Source organism: Vicugna pacos, chromosome 4 (genome assembly GCF_048564905.1).
Source record: "Vicugna pacos chromosome 4, VicPac4, whole genome shotgun sequence".
NCBI lineage: Eukaryota > Metazoa > Chordata > Mammalia > Artiodactyla > Camelidae > Vicugna > Vicugna pacos.
The window spans coordinates 79,644,156-79,654,457 of NC_132990.1; the positions used below are offsets into that span (position 1 = coordinate 79,644,156).

Genomic DNA, 10,302 nt, shown 5'->3' on the forward strand with positions numbered 1-10,302 from the left:
GTTGAGTCACAACCAAAAATACAATATTAATGCTTCCACTTACCCATGGATTTGCCTTTAACAGAGATCTTAATGTCTCCCCATGTCTTCGAGGTGCTGTCTCAGGTCCTATTATTTCAGTCTGAAGGACTCCGTTCAGCATTTCTGGCTGGGCAGAGCTGGTGGCAACAAACTCTCACTTTTTGTTTATCTGGGAATGCCTCAAATTCTGCCATATTTTTGAAGGTCATTTTGGCCAGATATAGAATTCTTTGCTGACAACTTTTCCCCCTATCAGTTTATGTATGTCGTTCCATTGTCTTCTGGCTTCTATCGTTTTTTGGTGAGAAATTATGTTATCTTACTGAAGACTGCTTGTACATAACAAGTAATTTCTCTTGTGCTATTTTCAAGATTCTGTCTGTCTTTCAACAATTTGATTATTTAAGCGTCTTGGTGTGGGTCTCTTTGAGTTGATCCTACTTGGAGATCATTGAGCTTCTTGGATTTATAGGTTCATACCTTTCATTAAATTGGAGAAGTTTTAAAGAATATTTTTTCAAATGTTCTTTTTGCCCTCTTCTGTCTTCTCTGAGACTACTATAATGCACACGTGAGACCTGCTTAGGATAGGATCCCAGAGGTCCCCTGGTCTCTGTGCACTGTTCTCCACTCTTTCTTTCTGCTCTTCACATTAGTTTCAATAGTCCTGCCTCCACCTTTGCTCATTCTTTCTTCTGGCTGCTCAAATCTGCTACTGAGCCCCCTAATGAAGTTTTCATTTTAGTTACTGTACTTTTCAGTATGAGACTTTGTTTCCTTTTAATAATTCCTCCTTATTGATACTCTCATTTTGTTCATATGTTATTTTTTATGACTGCCTTTACTTCCATGTGCATGTTTTCTTTGCACTCTTGTTAGCATTGTAAAGAAAGTTCTCTTAATGTCTTTTTGTAATAATTCTGATATCTGCAGTTCTTCAGGGATGGTGGCTATCAACATTTTGTTCCTTTGAGTGGACCGTACTTTCTTGTTTTTTAAATTTTCCCAGTGATTCTGTTGTTGCTGCTGTTGAAATATGGTTTTGATGGTTCTGATTTTTTTAATGTTTATGCGGGAATGAAAGCTTGGAGCTGCCTACTCTGCCTTGTGGATGACAACCTACCCTCTTCTTTGGCTTTGCTGGTCTTTCCATTATACCTAAGTTCCGTATTGCATTAACTTTTATTCCATCATTAGCTACACCCCTTTCCTGTCTGGTTTTGTGGTAAGCTGGATAAGATGCCACTACCTATTCCAAAACTAAATATGCAACCTGACATGACAAAAGGAAAGCTGTGGGTGGAATTAACTTAAGGACTGAAGATAGCAAGATTGTCCTGGATGGAAATATGACTATCAGAGGACTAGAGTTGGAGATGTGACAGCAAAACAACTTCAGTCTCTCAATCTATACCCAGACATTTCACAATGACGGAGATCTGCTTACCAACATGGGAAATATCACAGTTAGAGCAAATGTACTTTTATCCCGACTGAAAGTCCATCTGTCGGGCTGGCCTGGGAGCAGGTGACTTGCCCGCCCAGCCCCTCCCAGCCCGAGCAGGGCAGTGGGAGGATCCCTGAGTCCAACGTGTAAACACCACAGCCAGCCAGGAGCCCATATCCCCAGGTCACAGATGCCCCCAGACCCTCAGGTCAGGGCGTGTCCACAGGCTCTGAGACCCCAGGCTGAGCTGCACCCGGCTGTCCCCTCAGCTCCGGCCTCTGATCACACCCTGGGCTCCAGGGAGCCAGAGTAGCCCCGGGTGACAGAGGCCCCAGGACACCCACGAAGCCCTTGCACGGCCAGCAGGAGGACAGTCGGGCCTCAGGAATGCAGTCAGAATTCGATTTTCTCAGGAGAAGGAAGAAGGCTCCCGGGTGGGCAGGGCCTCCCCGAATCACAGCGCTCATTTGCTCCTGTCTGTTCCTGACGGTGTCCTGACGAGAACCAGGCGAGGAGCCGGGCCCAGCGGCCGCCCCGAGCACCTACGGGGCCCCAACACGTGCCGGCCCTGTCGCCCACGGGGCCGCTGCCATCAATCCGGCCTGGAGCACGTCCAGCCAGCTGGGTGGACGTGGCACAGCCAAGGTCAGGGTCAGGGTCCTGATGACGGGAAGTGTAGGCCCGTGGGCAGCGCCCACTCGGGAGTCGTCCCGCCCTAGGCGGGGGCCCAGATGGGCAGGGGGTGAGCCTCAGTGTTGAACACGTAGGTGTCCAGGCTGAGCAGGTTTGGGTCGTCAGAGAAGAGCAGGTACAGGTACTTGAGCGTCTCCCCCAGAAAGAAGCTCTCCATCTTGTCCCTGGGCTGGGGATTGCTGGGGTCCTGCACGTTGCTGATGGAGGAGTAGCCGCCCGAGGGGACCTGCACGAGAGCCCAGGCCTCAGCGTCAGGACTGCGGGCTCGGCCCTCTCGAGGACGGCCAGCCAGAGGCACCCTCTGAAGGCCCCTTCCCACCGCAGCACACACAGTCCCCCAGGGCAGGGACTAGAATGGGGAGATCACCGGGGCCCACAGGGGGACCTGCCGCCCTGGCAGTCAGCCAGCATTCCTCTGGATGCCCCTGGGGGATGCCAGCAGCCCTCAAGTGACCAGATGGAAAGGGCCTTGGAGGTCTTGCAAAGGCCCTGAGGTCACGTGATGGGAGTAAACTACACGGCCTCACATGCCACAGGGTAAGGGTCAAGTGACCTCTGAGCCGTGGCCCCGCCTGTGAGACGGGTGGCCGAGCCTGAGCACAGTGCGGGTGGCGCCATGGTCATGGCAGCCGTCCTGGGGAGCAACAGCCCAGAGGTCACCCCAGGTGCAAACGTGCTGTCCAGGCCACTCAGAGGACCCAGGAGGGACACGCAACGTGCACCTCAGGCCACTGCAGGGACCCTCGCCACACATGCTGGCCCCCTGCCCCTGGGTCATTTGCACCTAGAGACACATTATCTTCACGTAACCCAATCTCTGTGGCATAATAGCTGTGTCGGGCAAGACTTGGGGCGCCAGTGGCTGCGTCGGGTCACGGGTCACCCCCTGAACCACGAGGCCCCTCTGATGCAACAGAAACATCCAGGGCCCACATTCGGCCCTCCGGGGGCCAGAAGGGACACCTGTCCTGAGCCAGCCCTGGACGCCCAGACGTAAGGGGACAAAGGAATTGCCCATGGCCAGCACGTCCATCCTAGCACCCAGGAAGGGGGGATGTGTGGTCCAGAAGGGAAGAGCGCCACTTAGATCTCCTGGGCAAGGCTGGCCCACGGCCCGAGGGTCACCCACGGGGACCTGGCTGCACAGTAGGAAGGAGAGATACCTTTCTTCAGACCCAAGATCCACATGGTGTCCAGGGCGTCGATCAGCGTGAGGCCGAGGCCGAACCACTCACTGAAGGACCTGGACACGGGCCTCAGCTCGTCATGGCCCCAGGCGAACTTGCGGTACCCGGCCCACGCATGGCGGAAGGCGTCGATCACGGCCTTCTGGCGCTCCTTGGGGGAGGCTGGGGGGTAAGCCAGCTGTGAGGACCAGTCAGCACTGAGACCAGCTGCTCTGTGGTCCCACAGCGAGCGATGCAGATGGGGGGACACTGTCCAGGCCACAGGAAGCAGGGGACCGCAGAGAAGGCCAGGACGCTCAGTGCCGGACCTGGCCGCCAAGCCCGGCTGTCCACCTGCACCAGGGGCCTGGCAGGTGTGACCCTCCGGGGCGCCGGGACACTCAAGGAGCAAAGGTAACCGAGGCCCCAGAAGCAAGGCAGCTGCGCTGCGCAAAGTGGCTGTGGGGACGTCCAACATGACAGGGGCCGGTGACCCGGACGAGAACACCTGACGAGCATCCCTCCCGGGGCTGCAGGGCTGGACACGGGACGACAGACCGTCCAGGACCCACGTGTCCTCACTAGCGCTCTAGTGCGTGCCTGGCCCCCGACGCCGGGCCCCCGGGGTGTCCCAGGCTGCGCAGCGCCCGGAGGCACAGCAGGAGCTGCACCGCCCGCCCCGCGGCGCCTCTGCGTGTCCACACCCCATCTCTGTCCAGATGCCCAGGTGAGGCCCGGGAGGGCGCAGGCGGGACCTTACCTGCCGGGTTCTGAATCCCGAGGGCCTGTGGGGAAGGCCTAGGGGGGCCCTCTGCCTTCCTAGAAGGGAGCTCGCTGCCCTGCTCCGGCTCCATCACTGCTCCCCTCCAGCTAGGAGGAGAGAAGGAAAAGCATTCAGAGCAGCTCAGGGGGGCAAATGCCCCGCGGTCGCTGCCCAACTCAGGCTCGGATGTGCCCTCCACGCGGCAGGACCACGAGGAGGCGGGGCCCTGCCTCACCAGGCGCAGACTGTCTGCCTCAAAGGAGAACACACGGCAAACATCATGGGAGTTCTCCTTGTTTTTCGGAAAAGAAAACAGCAAAGAGACCAGCCTCCTGGTTGCTCACGTTCAGACCCGTCTGCCCGCGTACCTGATGGTTCTCTGCCCCTTTTCGTCCACCGCGTCTGCCCTCCTCTCGGCCTCATCCTGCCCCCTGTCCTTGGAAGCTCTGTCGGGGGCTCTGATCTGCAGGTTGGGTGGTCCCCGTCGGAAATGCCTTGGAGGCTTCTGGACAAAACAAGAGTCACTCCTGAAAGGGCGCACCTGCCGACGAGCTGCTGTCCTTTTCCGCCCGGGGCGCTCTCCGTGGCCAGACCCCGCCACGCGGAGTGCCGTGGGCCGGCTGTGCGGCTGTGCTGTCCCAGGGGAAGGTCTTTTCACTTCTCCTGCGATGTGCAGATTTGCGGGGAGCTCTGGGTACCCGGACGGAGGCTTTGCCGACGGGCGAGGACAGCCCGGGTCAGCGGGCCAGCCCCGGCCAGGACGTTTACAGACGTCAGACCCTAAGGGTGGCCAAGAAGGGGTAGAACCACCGTGTCCCCATGGGCGGAGCTGCAGAGAATGCTGTCGCTGGCCTGCGTCTAGGGCTCCCCAGCTTGGTCCTCAGAGCACTGTGGCGGGGTGGCCGGGCAGCGACAAAGCGCCGTGCGGGGAGCAGCCCCGCTCCTGGCACAGCCAGTCCCCACCAGCGGGTGTGCTCGGCCACCGCTCCGGGGAGGGAGGGTTGCCTGCTTGTGAGCGGAAAACCCTTGCTTTTCAGGATCTGTGGCAGCCTCGGGAGAGGGTCTGTGAAGACATCTTCCTTGCAAAGATTCAAACCCCAGGAGCTGGGGCCCCTGGGCCAAGAGAAGGGGGCCTGGCCGAGACGAGGCACTGCAGCCAAAGTAGGCCTGGACGAGTGCTGGGGTCCAGGCGACAGAAGGTCTAAGAAGGTGGCCTCCAGAAGCCCAGCGTGCCCGAGGGGACTTGGGCCAGGGAAGAGGCACACACTCACCCCGTCACGTCCACGCCCCTCCTGGACACCAGCGCCCGGCTCGTGGACGTCGAGGTGTGGACGTGTGTCTTTCAGTTGGGGAAACGCGCCACCTTGTGCTTTCACACGACCGTGAAGGTCAGCGTGCAAGAGCGCGGCCGCAGGAGGGACAGAATGCGTTTGGGCTCTTGAGGGGAGAAATCTGGCCTTTTCCACAGGCCCTCACGCCAGACACGGGAGAGCGGCCTCCTGTCTCTCCCCAGGGCAGCCCTGCAGGGTGTGAGCCAGCACCTGGCCCGGATCCCCTCCTGGCGGCCCCGGCACCCAGCCAGCGGGGGAGGCTCCCCAGGTGCACAGCTCCCAGTTCTCCAAGGCCAGCCCCCGAGCCACCTGCCTTTGGAGGGGTCCTTCCCTGGCTCTCTCGCTGCCAATGACGCCCTCTAATCTCCACACCCTGCACTGCACGCGTGGGGCTGCCGCAGAGCTAGGCCTGCCCCTTTCCTCCAGCCTTTGTGGACGCCACGCACCCCTGCACCTGAGCACTCCCAAACCTGTATCCCAGGATGCAACTCTGACCCTCGGGGCCCCCACACCTCCGTCTGGGCACAGCCCGGGCCAGGACCTCCCAGAGAGAAGGGATGGGTTTTGTTCACACCCTGCCGGGGTCCGGCCCTGCAGGTGTGCAAGTAAGACGAGCAAAGAACATTCCTCCTCCTCTCCCTGCTACCACTTGCCCGACCAGCCCTGAGCAAGGAGGGTGAGGTTAAAGCCTCCAACAGACGGGAGAAAAAGAGTTCTCCCCAGTCTGCCTGAAACAGCACGTACTGCTCTGAAGTGCTTCTGGAACGGACCCGCTTACAAGTCCACACACAGTGTATTCAAAGTACCTGCGGTGAGAGCCCCGGGAAGGTTTCTGGGTGAGCGTCTGCTTTCTGAGGGGCTGGCAGGACCGGTGGGTTTGCTGGTCTCATCCTCTGCCCTTCCGCTGACCTGTTCTCGGCTGAACAAGAGAACCTGTTTTATCTCAAGTCCGCCACGAGGCCTGCAGGAGGTTCAGAGCGCCCCGAGGACAACGTCCACACACGTGTTACTCCCTGTACAAGGACGTGGGAGACCTCAGAAGAGGCGCCAAAGGAAGCCAAGAATGGCCAAAGGGAATCCAACCTTCCCCAAAGCGCCTGGCGGTCCCGACGCCCCCCCCCCCCACAGCACACAACACTCCCCTCGCAGTTTCGGTTTCAGCACGTATGGACGGTGGCAAGCGGGCAGTCTGCTCGAGCACCCACTGGGCCTTTAGTTTTCCTCCTCCAGAGCCAGTTCAGAGGAGCTCGGGAGGGGTCCTCCGCGTGTGTGCCGGCACCCGGCCCGCTCCGTCCCCAGCGCCCGGCAGCACGCGTGAGGATGTTCCCGGAACGTGTCTGGACTGAGCCTCCACCCTCAGGACCTGAATCTCACTGTGAGACGGAGGAGCAGGTGCCAGCGCTTAACCAGACGCCCGGGAAACAGCCAGCCGGCCTCAGAGTGACACCCACGTTGCAGCCAGGTGCTGGGGACGCTCTCGGCCTGTCTCTCCATTTCCATTTCCTGCCAGTCTGTGAGGTCCCCCTCCTGCAGCTGCGAGGTCGCTGCGCTACTGCCTAGTCACCCCCAGCCCCCTCAGCTGTCCCGTCAGGAGGGTGCCGCGGGTACCTGGCCACTGGTCAGACGTGCTGACGTAGGTCAGGAGGCCACAGAGCATCAGAAAGGCCAGCAGGAAGAGAATGGCGTTCCGCTGAAACCTGGACAGCTGCTTCCATTTCTGAGGGCGGGCAGAGAACGACACTCTTTACTGACAGTAACACAACGGGAAACCTCAACTGTGGCAAACTCCTTGAGGACGAGGAGGAATTCAGAAGGTCCAGTGAGGGGCCCTGTTGCTTTTGAAATGCGGGAAGCTCCGTCTCAGCGGGGACCACACTGCAGCTGACACACGGCACTGGTGGCGCGATGCGAACGAACACACACGTCGGAAGCGCTTCCACCCCACGCGTGGGCAGTGGAGAGAGACAGGCAACTCTCGTGTCCCGGCTGAGGCCGGGGGGGCCTTGCCTCTGCTGAGATGTGCGGGGCCGCCGCCCCGCAGCCCGGGACCCGGGACAGCAGGACCGGTGGCCCCCACCTCCTCGCCCCTGAAAATGTGCAAGTTCTTTGTGTCTCATTAAAGACTTTGTGGAACGGAAATTGAGTACTAACTGACTATGGTTTTGGCCGCTGGATATTCTTGACCCATTAGGTCTTATAATAGGACCACTGTGCCCTCAGCAAACACAATTTATTGAGGTGAGGTCAAGTACAATTTGCACAACTTAAATTTGGGATCAGTGATATAATGGAAACTTACGAACCAGAAGGGGCCTGTTGGGCGCCCAGGAAAAGGGGATGGGTGTTGTGCTTCTCCTTAATTACTATGAGACCATGGAGTCTGAAATCACAGAATGAAGGTAAGGGAGATTTGTTTGTGTTGTTTGTCACCTCTCAGTAGCCAGACCAAAATCTCCTGATTCTAGACAGAAGTAAAAGAAAATCACCTCTCAGGATGTAAATCCAGGTCAGAGAAAGAAGTCTGTATAAAGCTTAAAACGGTGACTGGGGCAAAGTTTGTCCAGAGGAAACAAGATTGAGAAGAAACCTTCTGAATGTCTTAGCTCTAGAGGCCAGCATGAGGACGGACTGATAGACAATGTTGAAGACATTAGAAAGCCGAGAGGCAGACAAACCATCAGGAAGCAGATGTTAGAGACCAGAATAAAACTGCACCAAGTTGAAACAGAAATGTAATCAGATTACTAAAACACCACTAAGGGGCTTACTCCTAGGAACACACACACAGCAATGCTGCGGTGTGAATGGAACACCAGATGTCCGCTCAGCGTGGACTGACTTCCCGGCCAAGGGCAGGGACCACCTCGGGCACGCAGAGGCACGAGGCCTTCAGACAGGTCCGTCTGAGGGTTCCGTCCAAGGCCACGAACCTCCCTCTGTGAAGCCTTTCTGTGAGGAACACGCCCCACAGGAGGGACTGGACCCGGGCAGGAGGACGGACTGGACCCTGGCAGGAGGGGGGACTGGACTCCCGCAGAAGAGGGGACTGGACCCCCGCAGGAGGGGGGACTGGACCCCGGCAGGAGGAGGGGCTGGACCCCCGCGGGAGGAGGGGCTGGACCCCGGCGGGAGGAGGGGCTGGACCCCCGCGGGAGGGGGGCTGGACCCCCGCGGGAGGCGGGCTGGACCCCCGCGGGGGGGGTAAGCCTCTGATTGGGGCCCCTTGCGGGCGGCAGGCGGCCGCGTCGTCCGTGCTCAGGCGACAGTGTGACAGCGCCGGCCTCAGCCGTCTCATCGCGTCCCAGACGACCTCGTCCGAGGCTGGGTCCCAGGCGTCTCGGTCCGGCTGTCGCCGCCGCGGCCGAGCCCTGGACGCCAGGGGCTCCTCCGTCCTCCCCGAGGCACCGGCGCAGGCTCGGCCCGGCCGGGGACCGCGACGGCCTCCCGCCCGCGCCGCGCGGCCCCGCAGTCCCGGCCGCCAGCCCTCACCGAGCGGCGCCGCCAGCCGCTGCCGCGCTCAGAGCTGCGGCCGGGGCTCAGCCTCAGCGCGAAGCAGTCCCCACGCGGCGCGGGGGGCGGATACATGGCCCGGACGGCCCTCGGGGGTCCGGAGGCCGGCTCGGAGCGGGCGCGGAGCTCGCCGGCCTAAAGCCGCTGCTGGCGGCTAGCGCCGCGCCCTCCACGACCGGCCTCCGCGAGCGCAGCGCGCACGCGCAGGGATGGGACCTGGGGCGCCGTTCTGCGCCTGCGCAGGCCTCCTCCGAGCTGGGCGCTGGCCATGGCAACAGAAGCGCGCGGCGGCCATGGCAACAGAAGCGCTCGGCTTCCGCGCGGGCAGGTCTCCCGCCGCTCCGCCAGGCTGGCAGGGAGCTCCCGCGCCCCGGACCCGGGGCCCCACCCGCCCCAACACCAGGCAGATTTGAGGAGGGTTCCCGGCCATCAGTCCTTTCGCTGAGGCCGCCCGCTGAGTTGGACAGACGCGCTCTGGGAGTTTTCATCCACTGGACCTGTAAAAACTAATAAAACTTTATTTAAAATAGAGTCGAAGGGGAGGGTATATAGCTCAAGTGGTAGAGCACATGATTAGCATGCATGACGTCCTGGGTTCGGTCCCCAGTACCTCCGTTTAAAAAGAAAAATTAATAATAGATTGAAAACTAATAGACCTAATGACCCCCCCCCCAATAAAACAAATAAATGAATGAAACGGAGTTGAGAGGCCAGAAAGGGGAGCTCTCACGCCCTACCACTCAGCCTCAATTTCAGACCCAACAGGAAGGTTCCTACATACTACCCAGCAGGAGGAAGGGAGATTTTTCTCCCTGCCCGGCAACAGCCCAGCCAATGAGAGACCATCACAGCTCAGCCAGTGAAAAGCCACTACACCTCCAATTCCCATTTTCCTCCAATGGACTCTTTGTTTAGATCAGCCCCTCCCAACTCCCCTTCTCCTCTATAAAATCATTTCCTCGCCTTTGTTCTCTGTCCTCACCCGTGGTTCACCATAGGTTGCTTATCCTGAACTCCAGGTCTTTACTGTTCCCAAATAAACCTATTTTGCTGGTAAAATAATTGGTTGTTAACAGTCAATTACAACCTGCAATAGAACCTTCAACAGGAAAGTACCAACAATCAGAGGCTCCAGTGGGAAAAGGTATACATTGCATCTCCCACAAGAAATCAACCACCCTAGCAACGCATCTGATGAGAAACACTTCTCACCCTGAACTCTCTCATTTTTCCACTGGGCTTTCATTCAGAAAACACCTCTCAACTTCATTTTTCCCTGTAAAATAAGCGTTGCCCTCCTTTGCTGGATCTACCCACGGCTTTTGCTGTAAGCTTGCTTGTCCCAAATTGCAATTCCTCTGCTGTTCCCAA

The 10,302-nt window shown here is 58.8% G+C and overlaps 1 protein-coding gene across 1 annotated transcript; it reads right to left on the reverse strand.

Moving 5' to 3' along the window:
• Positions 1-1,184: 1,184 nt before the first annotated feature.
• Positions 1,185-9,055, reverse strand: LOC140696208 (endoplasmic reticulum mannosyl-oligosaccharide 1,2-alpha-mannosidase-like). The gene is made up of 7 exons (XM_072960563.1): positions 8,911-9,055; positions 7,030-7,138; positions 6,228-6,340; positions 4,459-4,595; positions 4,088-4,197; positions 3,325-3,510; positions 1,185-2,387 (listed from the first exon to the last, which is right to left on the reverse strand). Exons 1-7 carry the CDS (start codon positions 9,004-9,006, stop codon positions 2,263-2,265), a joined length of 876 nt encoding a protein of 291 aa, XP_072816664.1. The 5' UTR covers positions 9,007-9,055; the 3' UTR covers positions 1,185-2,262.
• Positions 9,056-10,302: the final 1,247 nt, after the last annotated feature.

Excerpts from the sequence above, each read along its gene's own strand:
- LOC140696208 (XM_072960563.1), bottom strand. The coding sequence starts at position 9,006 with ATGTATCCGCCCCCCGCGCCGCGTGGGGACTGCTTCGCGCTGAGGCTG. Across the intron at positions 6,341-7,029 it reads CACGTCTGACCAGTGGCCAG|CCGAGAACAGGTCAGCGGAA; the intron begins GTACCCGCGGCA and ends TCTCTTGTTCAG. Across the intron at positions 4,198-4,458 it reads AAGGGGCAGAGAACCATCAG|CTGGAGGGGAGCAGTGATGG; the intron begins GTACGCGGGCAG and ends CTCTCCTCCTAG.